The following is a 27,273-nucleotide window of genomic DNA, read 5'->3' on the forward strand; positions in this document are numbered from 1 at the left end:
TCAACCAATTGGATGAATGATCACCTCATTAACATGCATAGATCTCACTCAGATTTTAACTCATCCGAGATGCGGACGATATCAAACCATTTTCCAATTAGCCTCCAGAGAGGTAACATACAAATGTTGACATACAGACAATGGACACATGGCCATAGCATAAGTTCACTAGACCTTATGGCCAGGTGAGTTGATAAAACATCTCTTGGGTATTTGATATAAAAATATTCAACATAAAGCTAGATCACTTAAAATTATTCCAACAAAAAATACAATTTTTTTGCAATATCGTGATTGTATCATAGAAGTAACATACAGTGAAGAGTAAATAATGTTAAAATCACTAAACAGTTTAATATCATAAATACATTTGTAATTGTTGGTGATAAATCAAATATAGCCATTAATTATTTACAAAATTATCCTGATATTATTGTATATCACAGAATTTCATACCACAGTTTATTGACACATAAAGCTACATATGGTGTGATCACTGTAGATCACTGTAGACGATTCACAACAGCTGAATAGATACATATAAATAACATTATGCAAACACCATCCTTTGCATTTACCAAACATTATTGCTATGTACATGTTAACAGCATGCAAGAATAATCCTTACCAAGTAGAATAAAACAACAAAAAAAAGCTTAATGGATTGCTACTAACTGAAACTGACCAGCAAAGCATTTTTCTTGTAAAAAGATAGAAAACTGATTGGCTTTGTTCCCATCATCTAATTTGGCTAAGCATTGGTCACTTTCAGTGGTCAAATAATTGATAAAATTTCTGACCAAAATCCAAAAGCAGAAGAATCAATGAATACTAAATTATCCTGTTACATACTGAATGCATTCAGATAGAGTTCAAATATTCGGGTGAAGGGCTAGCTAGGGTAAATTGTGGCATTTATCCCCCCACCCCACATTAAAAACACACAACTCCATCATTTAGACTAATAATCAAATGATTGTAGGTACTGTATTTTTCCTGCTTATTTTCAAACCCACTATGACCATTTTGTGCTGAAGACAGATTATAGGTAAAGAATCGCAGTATGACTAAAAACACCTTCATTTTGTGCTGAAGACACATAATAAGTAAAGAATCACAGTATGACTAAAACACCCTTCATTTTGTGCTGAAGACGGATTATAAGTAAAGAATCGCAGTATGATTAAAACACCTTCATTTTGTGCTGAAGATGGATTATAGGTAAAGAATCGCAGTATGATTAAAACACCTTCATTTTGTGCTGAAGATGGATTATAAGTAAAGAATCGCAGTATGATTAAAACACCTTCATTTTGTGCTGAAGACACATAATAGGTAAAGAATCGCAGTATGACCAAAACACCTTCATTTTGTGCTGAAGATGGATTATAGGTAAAGATTACTTGTTCAACTAATTAAGGAGACTATATCAAAAATATTTTCCAGGAAATGATTTATTCACCCTGAAAATCACTCAAAACAACTTTCAATGTAACTTGGACAGAGTGCAAAATACTGACGACAAATGATGTAGATGATGGCTCAATTCATGTGCAGAAAATACCAGAATTAAATTTGGATATCTTGACTGATACACGAAGATATGTTGCCTTTGATATGATAACTTGCCACACTACGTTATCTATTAAAAAGCACCTGAATGACCATGATTATGAGAGGGGGAGTCTGAATATCAGGTCATGAGAGGTTTGAAAAGTTGATCCCTTGTGAACTGCTTGAAGGTTGCATAGTTTACATTATGCCTTGCTAGTTTCTTTTACATAATAGCATCAAACAATGCTATGGCAAGCCAAAGTCAGCACAGCAGAGTGCAGAGTCTGGTTGTAGGTATCGCTACATTAAAAAAAATAATTATATTTTCTATTACAATATTCAAATTGAGTATTCTGATTTGAATGTAATAGAAAATAATATTCAAATAGAGTATTCTGATTTGAATGTTTGGTTATTTGTTTCAGCTATAGAAAAACATCCCCAGTTTCGGCAAGACATCATGCAGACCAATTAATCAGTTATTGCTCAATCAGTATGTACTCAACAATTTCATAGCTCACCCCTACATAGCTTTTACTAGCCTCCAATAGCCATTGTAAACATTATCATGTAGAAAATACATTAATCCTCAAGTGATCTTGGCCCTTTTGTAAGTAAGGATTTGTTGTGGAATCTTTAATCCTAACATTTTAATTAATCCAGTATTGTGGTAGCATATCATGAAATCACCTACCTAAATAGACACGCACACCGAGCTAGTGTTACAGGGCAAACAAAAGACAAAAAACAATAAAAAAAGAACATTCTTCTTTTATGATATCAAAGTAGAGGTAATGAATTGATGAAAACCAAGAGATTAATGTTTCTGTATGAATTCTTTTAGAATCATTATTCTTAAAATCTGCTTGAGAAACTACTATCTTTGAACACACAAAAGCCATATTTTACTGGGTGAAAATCAAAGGCTGCAAGTAACCTTGGAGCTCAGCCAGCATACAAACAGTTCATGCATTAATAATATACCTTGATTAGCCACTACAAGTGAGGTCTCGCATAGAAAGCATCCAGCATGCAGTCTGCTCTTCTAATTACTATACTCATTCAAATGTACAAAAGACAGTTAACCCATAGAGGGTAATGTATCACATTGTATAGTCATCATTACAGAGAGTTCTATCATTGAATAAACATGTTTATTCCAAATTCTAGTTGTACTCATAAGAGAGAGCCCTCTGAGTAAAAAAGGTTTGATATGGATGAATTCATATGATCATTACCAAAAATACTGAACCCATGTTGGTAAAGCATAAAATGCAGGTCACAGTCACCTCTTTTTTATGATTGTCATAATAAAGCAGTTCATCAGTTATCAATTGTTATGACTGGAACATAAACAGAATCCAATAAATTTCATTTTGCAAAAATGATGTAGACGTTTCCTGATCCTAGGAAAGACAGGTTGCATAAAACTTGAAAATAAACTTATGCTAAGTCAGTAAAAGATGAAATAGAGGTTACAACGAGGCTCTTTTATTGTAAGTTTATCGTAATATCAGAAATACATTTCATTAATTTCATGATTCCAGCATAAACAGTGCCTGAGAAATGAGAAAATGTAACCCAATTTAGTGAATATGGGTCATAATGACCTAGTGCTCCAGATGCAATCCCCTCTCAACAAGTTTCATGATTCTAGATAGGATAGTATGTCAACAGGATGCCAAAAGTCTATGAGGTAATCAGCTAAATGTAAAAACTTAATGTAAGGAAGAAATGTAGGTCACAGTGAATGTTTTTGTTATGGATAGTAACACTGTAAGAGTTATGGATAATACTAAGAAAGATGTATACAGTAATGATTATTGCATGTAACAGGAGTGCCACCAATGGCACACTACATGCCCTGCCCCTCCCCCCCATGTTGATAGCCCTCTATGCAGATAACTAAAATTTCTGCACAGACATGATTTATATTCTTAGTCTGAGTGACTTTGACCCTTGCCCTTTTAACCCTGAGATCAATAGGCTTCTTCCTTAACCAACTGCAAGCCATCCACAAAGTTTGGGCCAGATCTGTGATGAAGAAATAATGTTATTCTGCAGAAACCATTATCCTCTTTTCTGTCAATGACTTTGACCTATGGACCCCAATATCAATAGTCTTCTTGTTTAACCCAAATGCAAACCATCCACAGTTGAGATATGTCATGTAGAATTAATGTTACTTTGCAGTGACCATTTTTAAAAAAACTCAGTCACAGTGACCTCTTACCTTTTGACTCTAAATCAAAAGGATTCTTCCTTACACCAACTGCAAGTTTCATAGCCATAGCTGTAGATGAACAATTAAAGTTACCGTGCAGAAACAAATTGGTAATGGATGGATGGACAACTCACAACACAGTACACTCTGCCTTATGGTAGGCATAAAAATGAACCAGAGTCAGTTAGGTGTGAAATATGGGTTACAGTGGCCCACTTTTAAGATGAGGGTGTGGTACTCATTTAGATGTGTCATATCACCAAGTGTGATAATTCCAGGTCTAACAGTATTATACAGCAGATAAGAACTAAAACTTAACATAAGCCAATAAACTGTAAAGGCTGTTCATTAAAACGTATGAGGGAACCAGGGAAGGTACTTCTAAAGTGGGGTACTTGCCCTTAGATGCAATTTACAATTTTCTTATCATTTTAATATGAACTCTGTGAAATCAAAGTACCCTGGTATATATTTTTTAATACTGCCTTCCCCCCATGTATGTTAAAATGGAACAGCCCTAAGATGTAGGTCACTCTGACCTTATAGTTTTATAGGGATATGTTACTATTAGTGATGCATACCATTTTCTAGTTTGATGATTCTGGTCAAGAGTAAATTCAAGTCAGTAAAGGTCACAGTGACCTAAGCTTGTGATGATGTAGTTAAATTCAAAATTTAACCTAAACCAGTAAAATATGAAATATAGGTCACCGTTACCTTTTTTGTTTCAAGGGCGTGGTATTAACAGTGATTCAGACAAAACTCATCTAGTTTGATGATTTCAGCAAGAACATGGCTTGAAAATAAAGTGAAAACACATTTTAACCAAACGTTAGTAAAACATGAAAATGGGTCACAGTGAACTGCTTTGTAAAGAAGCTGTAGTATTCATGAAAATGCATCCCTTGACCAAGTTTGATGAATCTATGTGTAACAGTATATTTACAGATTGCAAAATGTTTTGGCCATGAGCTAAATGCAAAAACTTAACCTGAGCAAGTAAAATGTCAAATATATGTCTTAGTCACATTCTTTGTGGTACGGATGTTTTCTCAACAAATATGCACACAATAATTTAGCATGATGATTCTAGCATTAAGAGAGTTTGAGAAACAAACTTTAAACAAAAACTAAAAACAAACATTTTACCGAAGTCAGTGAACCATGAAATATAGGTCAAATTATGTGATGAGGGCAATCAAGATGCTCTCTGCATCGTTTCATGAATGCTCTCTGCATAAAGTGTCATGAATGCTCTCTGCATCAAGTCTCAGGAATGCTCTCTGCATAAAGTGTCCTGAATGCTCTCTGCATAAAGTTTCATGAATGCTCTCTGCATCAAGTCTCAGGAATGCTCTCTGCATCAAGTCTCAGGAATGCTCTCTGCATAAAGTGTCATGAATGCTCTCTGCATAAAGTTTCATGAATGCTTTCTGCATCAAGTCTCATGAATGCTCTCTGCATCAAGTCTCATGAATGCTCTCTACATCAAGTTTCATGGGCTCTGCATAAGTTTCATGAATGCTCTCTGCATCAAGTCTCATGAATACTCTCTGCATCAAGTTTCATGATTCTACATATAACTATATATGCAGGGTACAAAAAGAAATACTTGGTCATGACATGAACACAAAAGCTTAACTTAAGCCAGCGAAATTTAAGTCATAGTCACCTTCCTTCGTGATAAGATTTGGTTCTATTAGATGTATACAATAATCTAATTTGATGACTCTAGCATGAACAGAGTTTGAGAAATTAATTAAACTATTTAGTTAATCAAAATCAATGAAGTGTGAAATATTGGTCACAGTGTTCTACTTTTGTGATGATGGTAAAATACTCAATAAGATGCATTTCCTTATCAAGTGTCATTATTCCTGGAAACACCCCACCCCCCCAACAAACAAACCCCATGAGCAAACAAAATCTTAAGAATGTACAAAGTTAAGTCCCATCAGCCTCTCCCCAAAATCCTCTTGAATCTAATGCCTAGGACTTGAAGCAAACCATGTGTACATGCTATTATTATCCATGTGGATGCCAATGCTGACACCTGGGACAGTAAAAATAGGTTGTCTCTATGAAGTACAATAACTTGGATCAACTTTGTAGAGGTGAGCTTGATCTATGAAGTACAATAACTTGGATCAACTTTGTAGAGGTGAGCTTGATCTATGAAGTACAATAACTTAGATCAACTTTGTAGAGGTGAGCTGATCCCTGACTGCTTAGTAGATATCAATGATCAATCATGACATTTTATCCAATAACACTGCAAGAACTAACTGTACATACCCTGTACTATCTGAAAATTGAAGATAAGATTAATAATCACCGGGAAAAATACATACACTGTAGATATACAAAACTTAAGATGCATTCTATTAACTAAAAGAGAAGGTATTTCAATCAACCTTAGGAAAAGAAGAAAAAAGTTTAGGAACAGCATATACATATAAATTAATAGATCATACATTGAGACCAAACATGACAGTACAGATGTACAAATGTATTTTTCCCAACTTAAGAATAAAATGTTCAACCTCTGCCATCTGGATGAAGATATGGATGAAGCATACCCAAATTGGTCTAACAAATTCAAGACAAAAGGTTGGGGTCCATCTGTAGTTTATCCAGTTTGTACCATGACGTGTTGAGAAAGTTTAATTTTAGATCCCTCAGTTTGATATAGATTGCTCCAAGGAAACTGTTCTCCATCAGTACATCATGGTTCCATACTGTCACCTGCAGGATTTTACTATATACCTCCTCCATCTTCATCTTGTACTCAATCTACCAGGAAAGACAAAAATATACAGAAAGTCACCTTTTTTAAACGTTGAATTATTAGTGTTGGCTTCAAAATCGAACATGCATTCATTCTACAGAGACCCCATCAATACAGAAATTCCAGTTCCCATCTCCTCCTTCAGCCTAAGTGGAATCTATAATATACATATAATGGGGAAAGTTCATTCCCAAGTCAATAAATAGACATAACAATTTGCTAAATATGGTTCAAATAAACCATCACATGTTTGGTGGCAAATACTTTTATTGTCATCTAAGAGAAAAGTACCAAGGACATGGGGCTGAAAAATAACATGCCCAACTCGAAATGATGAGTGAAAATTTGCAGTGATATGTAAATTTTCCAATCATTTACCTCACTGGGCACATGCTGATTCAAAGAGGACTACATTTTCTATTTAATGAAGTGGCTATTCTGTTGAGAAAACTTTTTAACTGAAAGTCTATTCTTTATGTCTAAGTTTGCTTCCATTTATTTTGAAGAAGGTCATACAAGAACTTTGTCCTTTCTTTAAAAATAAAAAACGCTTACCAGCGTGAGACCAAACTGGTCTCAATTTGTAATTATAAATGGTGTTAAAAGTGTCAAAGAATAAGTTCAAGAAAATACCAGTCATTCAGAACAATGGATGGGGAGATAATTGCTCAAATTTAGGTGGTACTCTACAGTTTACTTCCCTTTATTTTGGTGTATGATTGATATTTGTAATATGGATTATAAAGTATACACCTTGGCCTTACTAAGATGTGCACCTTTAAAAAAAACTGCTAGTTCAGCCTGGTCATTTTTCACTTCCTGGACGTCAGAGTTAAATTGTGAAAAAAAGAGCCTACAACATTTTTTTACATTTTATATATTTAGTAATTCATTCATTGTACTTTCAGAAGCTGGTATTGTTTAGTCTAGCAAAATACCTTTTCCCTATTTTAATAATTGCTAAAGGTAGCATACTTTACACTAACTCAGGCTGATCCTTTGAGCAGTCATTTTAGTTAGTTTTGTCCTTAGATTATATGTAATTACCATAAGTACAACATCCAAAATAATTTCAGTCACAGGACAAGATAGTAGCATAGAAGTATACCAATATTCTCTCCACTGTGCATATTGCAAATGTAAACAACTTCACCTTACATCCTCTCACAAATTTATAATATCTGTAGAGCATCCCCTATTAACAATATTTTCGATATCTGAAATAAAGATGAAACATACTTATTTGGAAATTGGAGGAAAATGCAAAAGACCTTGTCCCATTTTTAATTTTGAGGTTTTATTCATTAGTGTTCTTTACAGCTCCCACATCTTTTGGCACTAACACAGTGACATCATCTAATTCAATAATAGCCAAAACTGAGGAGCAGCTTTATCTGGGAAAGTATTTGCCTGACTGAGTGGGTGGGTGGGTTTTCTCAACCCTTGAACTACTACCAACTTCTTAATACATTCTGAACTTAATATTGCGGATCTGATAACAATTTTACACGTTTTGACATAACACACTCACACCTTAATGCATGTAGAACCTAGACCAAACAAAAAAAGATGTCAGTGTATATGACTGAGAAGCACACTGGGTTGACTGCCGCCCTGACAGAATGTGAATTCTGTTAAGAGGCTTTCAGATGATATAACACCAGATAAGACCTTAAACTTTTAATACTATTCTTTAAGGATCTTATATTTTCTTTTCACTTGTATATATGTTTTAAAGAATTTTAATATTTTTACCTTTTATTTATTATCTTGCAGGACTGTATATTTATTTGGAAGATTTAAACCACATGGATGGCTGTACCTTTTTCATTAAAGATAAATTGTATTAATTTATTCAAAACTATATTGGTATTAGGCAGGTTTATATACAAAAATGTTAAAATGCACAAAATTATTATCTCATCTGGGGCAAAAGTTTATATTTTATTCAAATGGGACAATGTCAAAATGCACAAAATTATTATCTCATCTGGGACAAAAGTTTATATTCTATTCAAATGGGACAATGTTAAAATGCACAAAATTATTATCTCATCTGGGACAAAAGTTTATATTCTATTCAAATGGGACAATGTTAAAATGCACAAAATTATTATCTCATCTGGGACAAAAGTTTATATTCTATTCAAATGGACAATGTTAAAATGCACAAAATTATTATCTCATCTGGGACAAAAGTTTATATTCTATTCAAATGGGACAATGTTAAAATGCACAAAATTATTATCTCATCTGGGACAAAAGTTTATATTCTACTCAAATGGGACAATGTTGGCTGCCATCCTCAACACACTGCATCAGTGGCACTTTTTATTAAATAAAAATGTGGTCATTAAAATACAGTAAAATGGTATGCTAGCCTTTGTGGTTTCCCACCCACTGATAATAAAATGTACATAAACAGGTACCAGACTAAAAAAAAAAGTCAATCACATGAGAAGCTCATTGCCTCTGTAAACACTGAACATTTTGTGTGATAACTACAAATTGCCAGTGAAGGAATTAGTCATTGCAGAAAGTGTAAAATGTTGTCAGTAGCCTAAAATGAAAAGTAAAATGAAAATAGGGAAAGTCCTTTAATCATCAATACTAACAAACAAAAGTTTGTTGTGTGTGTGTGTGTGTGACTTGGATTTTTACTGTAGCTTTAACAATTTTTCAGTCGTATCACTACAATGTCTGCAGTGTGACAGTCACATTATCCTGACACCAGGCTGACCAGTCCTAACACTAACCTCGTAATGCTGAGTGCCAAGCAAGACAGCTTTTAGTTCAATTTTTGAAAGTCTTTGGTACGACTCGGCCGGGGATCGAACCCATGACCTCCTGCATCCAAGGCAGACACTCTAACCACTAGGCCACCGGAGAGGTCAAATTTTATGTCATAAAGATTCAGGTGGTTCTTTCCGGGGGGTTTCCCGGGTTCTTCCTCCACCATTAATACTGGCCGCCATGTATAGCCTATCGTGTGCTGAAAAATGGCGTTTAACCCAACAACAACAACAACATAAATAACAATATTAGTTTTATCATATTAAGTCCATAACCTGGTAATATTCCTATAATATTTGAAATTAAGATATTAAATATATAAAAGTTAGTTATGACTTTCACACTTTGTATGTAGTTATTACTCACCCCCTTTAGAAAGGGTATCCCACATATAGGGCCACTTTCCTGCTGCAGAATGTGTAGCTTTATAAGAGATGAATTGGGTTTATACAATTTTGTATAAAATGTAGAAAGTCTTATATTTAGCTTACCAGCTCATTGTAAGTTGGGTGTGTGGAGTTCTTGATAATCTTTGTTTTTCTTTTGGTCTGTTTCTCTGGGTCAGGCAGAAGGTACAGCTTGACATAGGGGCTAGGGAGCTCAGAACCAAATGTTGGCTGAAATCATAAAGTTTTCCCTCAAGCTGTCACATTTCTAAAGGAACTTTTAATTGCCAAACAAGAAAACAAGAATTAGAACTATTGTATATACTCATTCACAAGCTAGGTCCAACTGCACAACTATGTAGACCCAGGTCTGCCATCTCATAATGTGCCAGCAGATCCAGGTCTATGCTGGTTGTTAGGAGCAACATAACAGAACAAGTGACATAAACCCGAATCTGCCAGTGCCTCATGAGATGGCAGATTGGAGTCTGTGCTGTCTTAAGTCAGACTCAACTTGTAAGCAGTAATAATGCTACTTTTGTACTATAATTAAGACTTACCTCTCTTCTACTGACTGATGAACAAAATCAAACTGTCAATCTACAGAACAAACTGTAAACTGTTATGAATATTAAACTTGTATTTTTGTGTGTCTTTTCTCCATGACTGTACATGTATATCTGTATTTTCTAATTGATCTTAGTCCAAAATTAAGCTGATGGTCTACCTGACTAGTGACATTTATTTTCTAAACAACATAATTCACAGCTAACATTTCTTTATGAATATAGATTAATTATTCAGATCATTATTAATTGCAAACATGTATACTTCAGTTTCAGTTATAGATACAATCTTGATTCTGACCTTAGAAGGTTCCAGAAATGAAATTTTCTATGAAGATACAGAGTATATCCAGAAAATGGTAATTGTGACCTAGTTCAAGTGGATGGGTATAGCAAGTTAACTTTAGGATTACTCAATCCTACCTTAACAACTGAAATGGAACCAGTCTTACTGTTGTGCTCAAGTTTTTAATTTGGGAGGAGTTATTTATTTAAATTATTCAATAGAATTACAATGTGCTCATTACAACTTCTTGAACTAAATCATTAATTTGGAATTATGGTGAATTTAGTCAATGATATTTTGGATTATATTATTGTGATACATTAAAAGACTGTTAAAACATTATAACATTCCAAGTCACTGGCACTACATGCACTTCAACACATCCAATACTGGAATTTTTTGGGAGCACCACTGGAATTCAATTGGAACTCTACAAATTTGGACTTGTGATAGATGTACCTAAAACAATACCATGGTCATTGATGTACCTAAAACAATACCATGGTCACTGATGTACCTAAAACAATACCATTGTCATTGATGTACCCTTAAACAATACCTTGGCCACTGATGTACCTAAAACAATACCATGGTCATTGATGTACCTAAAACAATACCATTGTCATTGATGTACCTTAAACAATACCATGGCCATTGATGTACCTAAAACAATACCATGGTCACTGATGTACCTAAAACAATACCATTGTCACTGATGTACCTTAAACAATACCATGGCCATTGATGTACCTAAAACAATACCATGGTTATTGATGTACCTTAAACAATACCATGGTCATTGATGTACCTAAAACAATACCATTGTCATTGATGTACCTAAACAATACCATGGCCATTGATGTACCTAAAACAATACCATGGTCATTAATGTACCTAAAACAATACTTTGTCATAGTTTTGAACCAGTTTGGAATGGGAACCTGTCTTCAATTTTAACATATAAAAAAATTAAATAAAAATAATAAATAAATAAATATGCAACTAAATAGTGATTTTAATCTCTTATTCTTTCTTGTAAAACTAAATGGGAAATAATTTAGATCACTTAAAATTGGTAAATGTAAATCTTCACAGTAGAACATGTACAAAAAAAAAGGATTTGACAAAAACATGAAGTTTTGAGTATGAAAAAATATGATACATTCAATTATTATAATTATAACTTGATAGTGTACAAAAAATGAAATGGTATGAAAAATAGCATGAAATATGGTACTAGCCCCTACCAGAACTTTCAAATGCATATCGGAGATTATGCTACTGAGATATAACAGCTGTGTTCAGCCTGAAAAACTAGCCCTTACCAGAACTTTCACATGCATATTGAAGTATATGCAAATGAGATATAACAGCTGTGTTCAGCCTGACAAACTTACCAGATCTTTGACGTGCATTATCATGATGTGAAGGGAGTCCTTGACGTACTCAATTGACAGCTTGATTTGACCATTTCCTGCTGTTTTCACTAACTGGACACTATTCTCTGTTGAAAGAAATACATTATGAAAGCACGACATGTAAAAAAAAAACACTAAACCTGAACACTGTTTATGATCTACACAAATTAATCACAGGGGTATTCCTTTAAAGAAGGCTGGTAATGTTATGGTTCATCTTGACTATATTAGTCTGTAATCAGATTTCTTATTCTGTATACAACCTCAGTATCAATTACACATTCTCAATAACTGAGTGCCAGTCAATCCCAAGACTTTATAAACAAGACAAATTTTATATTACTAGATTTTGCAGAAGCTACATCCTTGCATCTCCCAGCAAAGAAATAGCTTTTGCTTGGAACTTACATCATAAAAGAAAGAGACATGTTACAATTTTGTGTTCATCAACATTTAGAAGAAAAGCCACATTGCTTTTTCATCAGATATCACCCATTACTGCACCATTTATTCATGAGTGAATCCAAAAGTAATATCACACAACTCTTTCAATATATATGTGCATGAATTTAAAAACAAATTTTTTAAAGTTACCCTCTTTACCCCCCATCAAATAGTGATAAAGTTACCCTCTTTACCCCCCCATCAAATATTGATAAAGTTACCCTCTTTACCCCCCATCAAATAGTGATAAAGTTACCCTCTTTACCCCCATCAAACAGTGATAAAGTTACCCTCTTTACCCCCATCAAACAGTAATAAAGTTACCCTCTTTACCCCCATCAAACAGTGATAAAGTTACCCTCTTTACCCCCCATCAAATATTGATAAAGTTACCCTCTTTACCCCCCATCAAATACTGATGAAGAGTCAATAGTTTTGGATTGATGAAAGTTTATTTCTATTGCTGCTAACAGGTGCTGTGTATATTTAAAAGCAAACTACTAACTGTGCCAGATTTAGACTCGAAAACAAAAGACATTCCGTAAAGTACCAGAATGATCAGTAACAACTAAAGCTATCAGTAATTGGTGTAACACAATGGAACAGACTGACAAAAATTTACTCAGTAAGGCCTTAAAATGAAGATTTTTTGTTGGAAAACATGAGTTAGGAGGAGATAAGTATTCAGGGGTCATAACTCCTTTAAATTAACTTCTCTAAATTACTTGGAAAGCTGGAAATTAACTTACTCAAGGTCTCAAGAATAAAAACATTAATTCAACATTCAACATTCCTTAGTATAATTATGCTGCAGAAACAAAGATTAAGGATGGACTATCACAAACTATATGTCCTTCAACTGATAATGTGGAGCATTTCAAATAAAATTTATTCAAGGCATCATCATCATCTTAAAAACAAATGGCAAATTCAGCTAAAATCAACAAAACTAAGTTGACATCGAAACCAAAGTCACAAGTCATAACTGGATATTAAAGCTGCGTGCTCAATTAACATGAAATCCTATCAAATTTAGTTAAGGTACAATCAAAACCAGTAAGACAGGTAATCAGGGGCTGTAACTCCTGTAAATGATGTTGTGGAGCATGAGAGATCAAATTCATTCAGGGTCTCATCAACACAAGAATTCCCGAAAACACTGGGTCTCGCCTTGGCCTCAGCTTAATGCCTTCATGTAGATTACAAATGGACATTTGTCCTTCTCATGGCAAGTAAGTGTATATATATATTTTAGGTATTTTAGGGTAGGGCTACAAACAGTTTCTAAGTTATGCCACATAGGCAAGTCTCCAAGGGGTGGCAGGGGACCCAAGGGCCAATGTTGGCTGCATGAATGTCTGAACCTTTTTATGCTTAGAAAGTGTGTATTGTTATAAGGTGATGATCTTAAAGGTTACCAAGTTATGGCACCAGGGGCAGGGCCTAGGGGCTTAAGGATAGGGCCAGGACTCTATCTATTCCTACATCTTTTAATGCCAAGTAAGTACAGATATTAGTATCAGGGTACAAACAGTTTCTTATGTTATGACCCATGGACTAGTCACCAGCAGATGGTGAGAAATCCATGCCAAAAAGTGTATATGATGTGTTTACAGGTCCTTCCACTACCCATGGACTAGTCACCAGCAGACAGTGAGAAATCCATGCCAAAGAGTGTATATGATGTGTTTACAGGTCCTTCCACTACCCATGGACTAGTCACCAGCAGACAGTGAGAAATCCATGCCAAAGATTGTATATGATGTGTTACAGGTTCTTCCACTACCCATGGACTAGTCACCAGCAGACAGTGAGAAATCCATGCCAAAGAGTGTATATGATGTGTTACAGGTCCTTCCACTACCCATGGACTAGTCACCAGCAGACAGTGAGAAATCCGTGCCAAAGATTGCATATGATGTGTTACAGGTTCTTCCACTACCCATGGACTAGTCACCAGCAGACAGTGAGAAATCCATGCCAAAGATTGTATATGATGTGTTACAGGTTCTTCCACTACCCATGGACTAGTCACCAGCAGACAGTGAGAAATCCATGCCAAAGATTGTATATGATGTGTTACAGGTTCTTCCACTACCCATGGACTAGTTACCAGCAGACGATGAGAAATCCATGCCAAAGATTGTATATGTGCTACAGGTCCTTCCACTACCCATGGACTAGTCACCAGCAGACAGTGAGAAATCCATGCCAAAGAGTGTATATGATGTGTTTACAGGTCCTTCCACTACCCATGGACTAGTCACCAGCAGACAGTGAGAAATCCATGCCAAAGAGTGTATATGATGTGTTACAGGTCCTTCCACTACCCATGGATTAGTCACCAGCAGACGGTGAGAAATCCATGCCAAAGATTGTATATGATTTGTTACAGGTTCTTCCACTACCCATGGACTAGTCACCAGCAGACAGTGAGAAATCCATGCCGAAGATTGTATATGATGTGTTACAGGTCCTTCCACTACCCATGGACTAGTCACCAGCAGACAGTGAGAAATCCATGCCAAAGATTGTATATGATGTGTTACAGGTCCTTCCACTACCCATGGACTAGTCACCAGCAGACAGTGAGAAATCCGTGCCAAAGAGTGTGTATGATGTGTTACAGGTCCTTCCACTACCCATGGACTAGTCACCAGCAGACAGTGAGAAATCCGTGCCAAAGAGTGTGTATGATGTGTTACAGGTTCTTCCACTACCCATGGACTAGTCACCAGCAGACAGTGAGAAATCCATGCCAAAGATTGTATATGATGTGTTACAGGTTCTTCCACTACCCATGGACTAGTCACCAGCAGACAGTGAGAAATCCGTGCCAAAGATTGTATATGATGTGTTACAGGTCCTTCCACTACCCATGGACTAGTCACCAGCAGACGATGAGAAATCCATGCCAAAGATTGTATATGATGTGTTACAGGTCCTTCCACTACCCATGGACTAGTCACCAGCAGACTGTGAGAAATCCATGCCAAAGATTGTATATGATGTGTTACAGGTTCTTCCACTACCCATGGACTAGTCACCAGCAGACAGTGAGAAATCCGTGCCAAAGAGTGTGTTTGATGTGTTACAGGTCCTTCCACTACCCATGGATTAGTCACCAGCAGACAGTGAGAAATCCATGCCAAAGATTGTATATGATGTGTTACAGGTCCTTCCACTACCCATGGACTAGTCACCAGCAGACAGTGAGAAATCCGTGCCAAAGAGTGTGTATGATGTGTTACAGGTCCTTCCACTACCCATGGACTAGTCACCAGCAGACAGTGAGAAATCCATGCCAAAGAGTGTGTATGATGTGTTTACAGGTCCTTCCACTACCCATGGACTAGTCACCAGCAAACAGTGAGAAATCCATGCCAAAGATTGTATATGATGTGTTACAGGTCCTTCCACTACCCATGGATTAGTCACCAGCAAACAGTGAGAAATCCATGCCAAAGATTGTATATGATGTCTTACAGGTCCTTCCACTACCCACGGACTAGTCACCAGCAGACAGTGAGAAATCCGTGCCAAAGATTGTGTATGATGTGTTACAGGTCCTTCCACTACCCATGGACTAGTCACCAGCAGACAGTGAGAAATCCATGCCAAAGATTGTATATGATGTGTTACAGGTCCTTCCACTACCCATGGACTAGTCACCAGCAGACAGTGAGAAATCCGTGCCAAAGAGTGTGTATGATGTGTTTACAGGTCCTTTCACTACCCATGGACTAGTCACCAGCAGACGGTGAGAAATCCATGCCAAAGATTGTATATCATTTGTTACAGGTTCTTCCACTACCCATGGACTAGTCACCAGCAGACAGTGAGAAATCCATGCCAAAGATTGTATATGATGTCTTACAGGTCCTTCCACTACCCATGGACTAGTCACCAGCAGACAGTGAGAAATCCATGCCAAAGATTGTATATGATGTCTTACAGGTCCTTCCACTACCCATGGACTAGTCACCAGCAGACAGTGAGAAATCCATGCCAAAGATTGTATATGATGTGTTACAGGTCCTTCCACTACCCATGGACTAGTCACCAGCAGACAGTGAGAAATCCGTGCCAAAGAGTGTGTATGATGTGTTACAGGTTCTTCCACTACCCATGGACTAGTCACCAGCAGACAGTGAGAAATCCATGCCAAAGATTGTATATGATGTGTTACAGGTTCTTCCACTACCCATGGACTAGTCACCAGCAGACAGTGAGAAATCCGTGCCAAAGATTGTATATGATGTGTTACAGGTCCTTCCACTACCCATGGACTAGTCACCAGCAGACAGTGAGAAATCCATGCCAAAGATTGTATATGATGTGTTACAGGTCCTTCCACTACCCATGGACTAGTCACCAGCAGACAGTGAGAAATCCGTGCCAAAGAGTGTGTATGATGTGTTACAGGTTCTTCCACTACCCATGGACTAGTCACCAGCAGACAGTGAGAAATCCATGCCAAAGATTGTATATGATGTGTTACAGGTTCTTCCACTACCCATGGACTAGTCACCAGCAGACAGTGAGAAATCCGTGCCAAAGATTGTATATGATATGTTACAGGTCCTTCCACTACCCATGGACTAGTCACCAGCAGACGATGAGAAATCCATGCCAAAGATTGTATATGATGTGTTACAGGTCCTTCCACTACCCATGGACTAGTCACCAGCAGACAGTGAGAAATCCATGCCAAAGATTGTATATGATGTGTTACAGGTTCTTCCACTACCCATGGACTAGTCACCAGCAGACAGTGAGAAATCCGTGCCAAAGAGTGTGTTTGATGTGTTACAGGTCCTTCCACTACCCATGGACTAGTCACCAGCAGACAGTGAGAAATCCGTGCCAAAGAGTGTGTATGATGTGTTACAGGTCCTTCCACTACCCATGGACTAGTCACCAGCAGACAGTGAGAAATCCATGCCAAATATTGTATATGATGTGTTACAGGTTCTTCCACTACCCATGGACTAGTCACCAGCAGACAGTGAGAAATCCGTGCCAAAGAGTGTGTTTGATGTGTTACAGGTCCTTCCACTACCCATGGACTAGTCACCAGCAGACAGTGAGAAATCCGTGCCAAAGAGTGTGTATGATGTGTTACAGGTCCTTCCACTACCCATGGACTAGTCACCAGCAGACAGTGAGAAATCCATGCCAAATATTGTATATGATGTGTTACAGGTTCTTCCACTACCCATGGACTAGTCACCAGCAGACAGTGAGAAATCCATGCCAAATATTGTATATGATGTGTTACAGGTTCTTCCACTACCCATGGACTAGTCACCAGCAGACAGTGAGAAATCCATGCCAAAGAGTGTACATGATGTGCTACAGGTCCTTCCACTACCTCAAATACACCCCTCAGAAGAAAAATAAGACTGACATCTTTTTTCATGTTTAAGTGAGAAAAGTGATTAAATGTTTTCTGCAACTGAGACATAAGTTAGACAAGAGTCATCATTTATTGGAAGGAGGGATTAGCACCAGATTCCATCATACTACTCCTGAGTAAGTGCACACTCCTCCACAGATGTAACTGGGGGGAGGGTGTATCCATATTATGACTGAGTAATTATCCAAGAAACATATTTGACTCCAAAATTTGGTTTCTTCTTCAGCTGTATTACCCAATCATAATATGTTAGATAAGGTATCAGGTGTAGGAAATTACTTCCCCTTATGGCAGAGTGCCAATCACTTCCTATATTCTTAAAAAAATATTTAAGAATAGTTCAATCAGCCGATACCCTGGAGTGGCAGCATCACCTGAAAATACTGTACTACTGACCATCAGAATAGATGGCATCATACTATTGTATGATCAAACAGAAAATTGAGATGCAAATAAATAATCTATCATAATGATACAGCAAAAGTCAATAATAAAATAGATGGGGGTATACTTCCTTTGCAGTAAGAAAACTCAACGGATTCCACATAAATGAGGATATGCAAACAATTTGGAAGGCATTTGCCATGCCTCTCACACAAGGAAATTCACAAAATTGGAAGACATTTGCCATGCCTCTCACGCACGAGGAAAAACACAAAATTGGAAGGCATTTGCCATGACTCTCACACTAGGAAATGCACAAAATTGGAAGGCATTTGCCATGCCTCTCACACTAGGAAATGCACAAAACTGGAAGGCATTTGCCATGCCTCTCACACAAGGAAATGCACAAAATTGGAAGGTATTTGCCATGCCCCTCACACAAGGAAATGCACAAAATTGGAAGGCATTTGCCATGCCTCTCACACTAGGAAATGCACAAAATTGGAAGGCATTTGCCATGCCTCTCACACTGGGAAATGAACAAAATCGGGAGGCATTTGCCATGCCTCTCACACATGAGGAAAAGCACAAAACTGGAAGGCATTTGGCATGCCTCTCAAACAAGGAAATGCACAAAATTGTAAGACGTTTGCCATGCCTCTCACATAAGGAAATGCACAAAATTGGAAGGCATTTGCCATGCTTCTCACGCATGAGGAGAAGCACAAAAATGGAAGGCATTTGCCATGCCTCTCACACCAGGAAATTCACAAAACTGGAAGGCATTTGCCATGCTTCTCACTAGGGGTGAAACAACTCATCGATATATTGATGCATCGACAGTTTTGCTGTAATGATACACATTTAGATATGCAAGATAGAGAATCAATACAAACCAATACTTACCATATGCAAGTTAGTTTAGTCTTCAGCAGTTATGAATAATTATTATTAGTTTACCCTGTTATTCTTTTAAAATTAGAATTCATCCGAAAGACGATCTACAGTCACAGGCACTCATTTTTATTAGTAAAAACAAAAGAGACTATTGAGAATGCTCACTCGCCGTCTATAAATTAACAAAAATTGACATGATTATTATCTGCCCACCCCTTTCCATGCTAATTATCTTAACCCAGCACAATGTCCAGCATAAACTATACATTCCAAACATTTTCAAAATGTGTTATGAAGTACATGATTTATTTTACTCATCATTTAACAGCCACTTTTACATGAAGTTTCTTTGTTGAATTATCTCATGTCTACCCTGGTCAATTTGAAACCTTCACTATCATTGTGTCACATGGTGAAATATGTTACACTGAATTCTCACTGGTGGTTATTGCTTTTTCCAGTCCAGGTTAAACAATAACCACCAATAATAAATTAATGTAGCTTATTCACTGCATGACAAATAGGAAGTATCGCCAAAGCAACCGAGAAATTTCATGCAGAAGCCATTAATTGTTATGTAAAATGCTTAAAGAGAGATGCCGTCATGGTGAGTGATTTTGAGCCTGAATGTGGTGTTAAATGCGAGTCAGATGTCGGATGGACCAAAATAGATGGCTGGTGGTTAATCTCCCTTTCAGCAGTATTTTGAAATTAAATGTACAAAATTGCAGAATACTGAGCCTAATTAAAATACAGACAATTTAAAAGTATAATGCAATTTTCATTATTTTCAATTTATCCCAGCACATATGTGCTACAGTATCATATCCCTCTAACCCATATCACCCCATTTTTGATATTTGGATATTTATGTTGGGGTGTACAGAGGAAACTTTGTATAGCATCTAATCTTTAGAAGCTCTAAGCGCTTTACAACATTAGACAATAATAATAATAATAATAATGTGGACTTTGTATAGCGCCTAATCTTTAGAAGCTCTAAGTGCTTTACAACATTAGACAACACCTATAACATAAAAAACATATATAATGATATTATTACAGAAAAGAAAACAAACACCATGAAATTAGAAAACATAAAAAAACATGCTGTAAATATTTAAGGTAGGGAACATTATTAGGTCTTTAAGTTTGTTCTTGCAGTCGAAATAAGTGAGTTTTAAGAGCACTCTTGAATGGGATCAGTGTGTCTTTGTGTCTAAGTTCATTGGGCAATTCATTCCACGTTGCTGGGCCCTGGTATGCAAAAGATTGTTGTCCATATGACTTCATTTTCGTGGTGGGAATAATGAGTATACGATTGTCAGAAGAGGAGCGTAAGTATCTTGCTGGTGTGTACACATGGGTGAGGTCGGATAGATATGTTGCGCTGGAGTCCATCAGTGAAACATAGCACAGAGAACAAATTTTGTGTTTGATTCTGGATCAAATGGATAGCCAGCATAGGGTACTGAGCAGCGGGGGTGTGTGCTCTGATCATGGTAATCTAAGTATGATCCGAGCTGCTGTGTTTTGAACTTTTTGAAGTTTCTGAAGTAGATATTGAGATGAACCAGACAGAATTGAGTTACAATAGTCCAGTCTTGAAAGTACTAATGAACATACAAGTGTTTTAGTGGCATCAACTGAAAGATATTTGTGAATGGAGCTGATACATTGCCTTGCATATGTTCATGAAATGTTGGTGCAACGTGAGAGTACTGTCCAGAGTAACACCTAGGTTTTGTACTGATTGTGTGAATTTAATGTTGGTGTTGCTGATATTTATTGTTTGAGGTAAAGGTTGTGAATGAGAAAGTCTTTGTGTTGTAATCAGAATGGCCACAGTTTTATCATCATTCATCTGCAGCTTGTTACATGTCATCCATGATTTCACATTAGAAATGCACCTCTCTACACCTTGGATGGTAGCATCAACTTCAGTTGGGTGGCTAGATTTGTATATTTGGGTGTTGTCAGTGTACAATTGGTGAGACACTGGATGATGATCTATGACACTTGAGAGTGACTGAGTGTACAGAATGAAGAGAACATGTCCAAGAACAGACCCCTGTGGAACACCACAACAGATTAACTGGGCTGGAATGGGTTTCATTTGCAGATACAATTTGTGTCCTGTTGACCAAGTAGGACTTGAACCACAGTAAGGCTGTATCATGAATGCCAAATACATGCTGGAGACGGTGAAGTAATATATCATGGTCTATTGTGTCAAATGCTGCAGACAAATCAAGGAGGGTGAGGACTGTAATCTTTCCGCTATCCAAAAGCAGAGAGAATGTTATTAACTACTTTTAGAAGAGTAGTTTCAGTACTGTGGCATGGGCGATATGCAGATTGTACATGGCTAAAAAGACTGTTTGAATTCAGATGAGCAAGCAAACTCTGTCTGCACAAGAAGATTATAACACTGGTGGACTAAAAACCCTAATACAGCATTATGGAACAGATAAGAAATCTGGCATAGTAGTCAGTAAACCACTGATTCAACAAAATTTATGTTATTAAAAAACCCTATTTTGGAGCAGATGTATCAAAAGATAATATCTGTAAGCTCTGGAAAATTGTACATAACTGTCATAAAAAAACAGTTTCCCAACATATACAAGCTGAAAAAGATAGCTATGTATATGCCCCACCAGAAGGAAACAGAACAATATTCATGCAAAGATAAGGAACAAAGTATGCTCGAAATAATTAACAGATTAATGCTTATGCAACTAGAGGAGGAATTTTTTAAAGATGTTGATTTCAGTAGAACTCAAAGTGGAGAAAGAAAGAACGATATTGAAGTGTTAGGTAAATATTGATATATAGCCATTTCTTCCTCTCCTTCCTATTCTCCACTCCCCCTTATTTCTGACAAAGGGGGGTCTCCCGTAAGAATAAATCCTGGTACTATCTCTCCTTAACTTGTACATGAAGAACAATCTGGAATTTCTCTTTTTATGCAGTGATATTTAACCAGTGAATGAATATGCCAATGGAATAAATAAAATTAGCACAGAATCAACGATGGGGCAGATTTCAAACTGCTCAAGTTTAACACCTTGTGTAAGTTAAAAAATATACATAATATAGGACTGGGTGTTGTCAATAGTTTTCCTTCGTCACTAACAAATACATGTACCTGTAGCCGCAGCAGTCTTTTACATCTGCAGGAAGTACAGTGTGATAGATTTTGTTGGTATTCATCTTCATTCCCATGCACAGATTTGTTTGAGATAAGATTTTCTTTGTATGAGGAAAATGCTTTATTTCTTCTGTTTTGATGATAACATCATAATGTCTTCAAAGTTTAAGAGACATGAAAATGGTAAAAAGATATTTTCAAATCATTCATGTTGTGCAAAACAAAGGGCCTGGTGGCTGAAGTGAGTTAAAAGGAGCCACCATTAAATGGCCTAATGTTGAAACTGACAACCAACAGGTAGTCTGTTTGAAAGTATTTTTGTTATCTTGTCACTAATGAGAATAGCATATAAATATATGACAACTATGTTTACCTGCATACTGGAAATACAGCCAAGATTGTCAACATACATAAAAGGGCATCATCTGTCTCCAAAGATGGAAAGACCATCAAGTTCATGTGTGTATCAAAATGTATCGTATCACAGGCTTTAAATCGTAAATCATATAGATACGATGCACAGCTGTATTGTTTCACCCCTACCTCTCACATGGGAAAATGCATGAAGCTGGAAGGAATTTGCCATGCCTCTCAAACAAGCATTCATATGAGGCATAAGCATAACAAGTAACTGAAAATGATGGAATTTGATGCCAATCCCTCTATCCAAGGGGACAGCATTCTTGTCTGAATTCCATCTTTGCAAGAAAATGACACTGTAGCACTTTTATTGCTAAAAGAAGCCATAGAACATGGTCAACAAATTTTGTAATCAGGAGATCTGGATATGCAAAGCATTGGAAGGACTCCCAATACATTATGACGAGGTACTGTATTTCAAGAAGAGCTGGATATGCAAAGTAGTTTAAGGACTCCCAATACATTATGATGAGGCAAGTATTTCAAGAAGAGCTGGATATGCAAATTAGCGGAAGGACTCCAATACATTATGACGAGGTACTGTATTTCAAGAAGAGCTGGATATGCAAATTAATGGAATGACTCCAATACATTATGATGAGGTACTGAATTTCAAGAAGAGCCGGATATGCAAATTAGCGGAAGGACTCCAATACATTATGACGAGGTACTGTATTTCAAGAAGAGCTGGATATGCAAAGTAGCGGAAGGACTCCCAATACATTATGGTGAGGTACTGTATTTCAAGAAGAGATCTGGGGTTAAGTTGAACCTTTGTTCCAGAGTCTTAGGTCATTACACTTAAAAAAATGTTCACATATAAGATATTGAAGAAAGAAAAAAAAAAGGAAAGACTATAAACTTTACAATGATGATAACAGGGCAAGTCTATGTACTGAGTAGATGAAGTTTTTGAAATTACAGGTGAAAAAGCAGAAATTCTGAGACCCAAGGTTTTAGAGCAAAAACAAATCCAGAGTAGTGCAATCAGATTGTGGGTTCAGATTTAAAAACTGTTAGATTAAATTTGTCCAATCCGAGTAACATACACAAGGATCAAACCTTACAAAACAATGGGACAAATTTGACTTTGAATCTTGATGTATGAAGGTTACTGCAACTCCAATTTGCTGGATAAATTTAAAAGTAATAAAGGTAAATTTCCTTCTCCTGTCATCTCAGTTGAAAGCTCTCAAACTACTCAGGGTCAAAAAAGTTAAAAATGACTGCTAAATTTATTTCCTTCCAAATCAAGAGTTATAATACTACACTAATATTTATTACCTCTGACTTTAGCTCCAGGTAACTTCTTGTGAGATTCTTGTTCATCTCTTAGCAGCATGTGGAAAAATGTGTACACAAGGTCACACTGAAAAGGATCAATAAGCCAGGATTACATCAAAGTCAGCTATGATCATCTTTACCTACTTCAAATTCAACATTTTATAACTGAAAATCAGAATTTTAAAAAAAGTCATTGTTAGAATCACAAATATATGTCAAACAATGGCATCAGAATCACAAATATATGTCACATAATGACATCAGAATCATAGATATGTCACATAATGGCATCAGAATCACAAATATATGTCACATAATGGCATCAGAATCACAAATATGTCACATAATGGCATCAGAATCACAAATATATGTCACATAATGGCATCAGAATCACAGATATATGTCATTTAATGGCATCAGAATCACAAATATACAAGAAGGCTGTTAGAATCACAAATATATATCACATGATGGAATCACAAATAAAAGATACAATATAAGGCTCTAACAAAACCACTAATGCATCACAAGATGGCATCACAAATTACAGATAAAAATTCTCTGCCAAGAGCACGGACATATGCAATTAATGACATCACAAATCACAGATAAAAAGTCTCTGCCAAGACCACAAATATATGCAAATAATGACATCACAAAGTAACGCTGTGCCAAGACCACAAATATATGCAAATAATGACATCACAAATCACAGATAAAAAGTCTTTGCCAAGACCACAAATATATGCAAATAATGACATCACAAATCACAGATAAAAAGTCTTTGCCAAGACCACAAATATATGCAAATAATGACATCACAAATCACATAAGCCTGTGCCAAGACCACAAATATATGCAAATAATGACATCACAAATCACATAAACCTGTGCCAAGACCACAAATATATTCAAATAATGACATCACAAATCACAGATAAGAAGTGTCTGCCAAGACCATATATATATGCAAATAACGACCTCACAAATCAGATAACAATACCTAGCAAACAAGTTAATCACTATGCTATCCAGATCCAAATAATTCCTGTACAAATCCTAACAATATATGTTTATATCATCAAGAACTCAGAACAGTTCAGGAATGAGTGAGATTTACACTTACTAATGAATCTTTTTCAGCAATGATCAAAGAACTCTCCCTTCATAATCTCAGAACAGTTCAGGAATGAGTGAGATTTACACTTGCTAATGAATCTTTCTCAGCAGTGATCAAAGAACTCTCCCTTCATAATCTCAGAACAGTTCAGGAATGAGTGAGATTTACACTTGCTAATGAATCTTTCTCAGCAGTGATCAAAGAACTCTCCCTTCATAATCTCAGAACAGTTCAGAAATGAGTGAGATTTACACTTACTAATGAATCTTTCTCAGCAGTGATCAAAGAACTCTCCCTTCATAATCTCAGAACAGTTCAGGAATGAGTGAGATTTACACTTACTAATGAATCTTTCTCAGCAGTGATCAAAGAACTCTCCCTTCATAATCTCAGAACAGTTCAGGAATGAGTGAGATTTACACTTACTAATGAATCTTTCTCAGCAGTGATCAAAGAACTCTCACTTCATAATCTCAGAACAGTTCAGGAATGAGTGAGATTTACACTTGCTAATGAATCTTTCTCAGCAGTGATCAAAGAACTCTCCCTTCATAATCTCAGAACAGTTCAGAAATGAGTGAGATTTACACTTACTAATGAATCTTTCTCAGCAGTGATCAAAGAACTCTCCCTTCATAATCTCAGAACAGTTCAGGAATGAGTGAGATTTACACTTACTAATGAATCTTTCTCAGCAGTGATCAAAGAACTCTCCCTTCATAATCTCAGAACAGTTCAGGAATGAGTGAGATTTACACTTACTAATGAATCTTTCTCAGCAGTGATCAAAGAACTCTCCCTTCATAATCTCAGAACAGTTCAGGAATGAGTGAGATTTACACTTACTAATGAATCTTTCTCAGCAGTGATCAAAGAACTCTCCCTTCATAATCTCAGAACAGTTCAGGAATGAGTGAGATTTACACTTACTAATGAATCTTTCTCAGCAGTGATCAAAGAACTCTCCCTTCATAATCTCAGAACAGTTCAGGAATGAGTGAGATTTACACTTACTAATTAATCTTTCTCAGCAATGATCAAAGAACTCTCCCTTCATAATTTATAAGAATTTCTTTTGTTTCATCCTAATCTGAGAGCACAATTTATTCCTTCACTAGCAATTCAGTTACTACAAAAAAAATGTTGTGTTTACAAATGAAGTGACCTTGTCAAATGATAGAACGGTTTTAGCCTAGTACCCTTTCAAATACATTTTTGTAGTAAAGGACAGAGATGCCAAATGGTTTACATACTAAGTACCAAATACATACTAATATGCCAAATACATACTAATATGCCAAATATATAGTAATATGCCAAAATACATACTAATATGCCAAATACATACTAATATGCCAAATGGTTTACATACCACTTTTACTTTACTGAGATAGGATGACACACCAACATCAGCTAACTAAAACGTGTTTCTCAATGGTTAGCTTCATGATCTTCATAATTGCCAATAATAACACAATATTATCAAAGTTACAAAACCTAAGGAATTTACAGTAGTATGGATAATCAAATAACTTACATAATTGACAATGTCAATAATAACACGATACTATCAAAGTTACAAAACCTAAGGAATTTAAAGCAGTATGGATAATCAAATAACTTAATCATTGTGTGAATGATAATTAAGTACTTTATTGGTTTGTATGAACAAATGTCAACGTATCAAATTTAAAAACCAACAAGTATTTTGCAAGGTTTCTATCTGTAAGCCCTATTATGTGACCACTTGCTGGGGCCAGTCAGAATCTGCATCAATTTTATGCCTGCTGCTGGCCATATTAGAAGGGCCAAAAATATTTCTGAATACTTCTGGGGCAATTCAACAGCAATGACAACTGGATAAGCATAAAATTCAAGTCCAAACAAAACTGATCAGAAATATGACCTCCGTTGTCCAGCCAATAATATGCAAGACTGCTGCATTACAATGCACAGATCTCACTCATAAATGAACCAAACCAAAGTACTGACAGTATAAGCCATATTTCGAGTTGGAACAAAACTGGATCAGAAATACAGCCTTAAGAGTGGTGACAATCTCAGCCAATCAGATTGCAATATCACCTAAACAGTATGCATGTATTTCACTCATAACTGATATATCAGCATACACTC

General features: G+C 36.3%; 1 protein-coding gene across 2 annotated transcripts in view; it reads right to left on the bottom strand.

Annotated features, from left to right (window-relative positions):
* Positions 1–1,425: 1,425 nt before the first annotated feature.
* Positions 1,426–27,273, bottom strand: part of LOC149792439 (phosphatidylinositol 4-phosphate 3-kinase C2 domain-containing subunit alpha-like) — a 184,372-nt gene continuing 158,524 nt past the window's right edge. For both annotated transcript variants that reach the window (XM_089971011.1, XM_089971010.1), the window contains 4 exons: positions 24,018–24,102; positions 11,995–12,101; positions 9,851–9,976; positions 1,426–6,571 (listed from right to left, as the gene is read on the bottom strand). In XM_089971011.1, the coding sequence (XP_089827137.1) occupies positions 6,377–6,571; positions 9,851–9,976; positions 11,995–12,101; positions 24,018–24,102 (513 nt within the window). In that variant the 3' untranslated portion in view covers positions 1,426–6,376. The remainder of the gene's footprint in view (positions 6,572–9,850; positions 9,977–11,994; positions 12,102–24,017; positions 24,103–27,273) is intronic.

This window comes from Sinohyriopsis cumingii, chromosome 9 (assembly GCF_028554795.1).
Source record: "Sinohyriopsis cumingii isolate HCF-2022 chromosome 9, ASM2855479v2, whole genome shotgun sequence".
Classification (NCBI taxonomy): Eukaryota; Metazoa; Mollusca; class Bivalvia; order Unionida; family Unionidae; genus Sinohyriopsis; species Sinohyriopsis cumingii.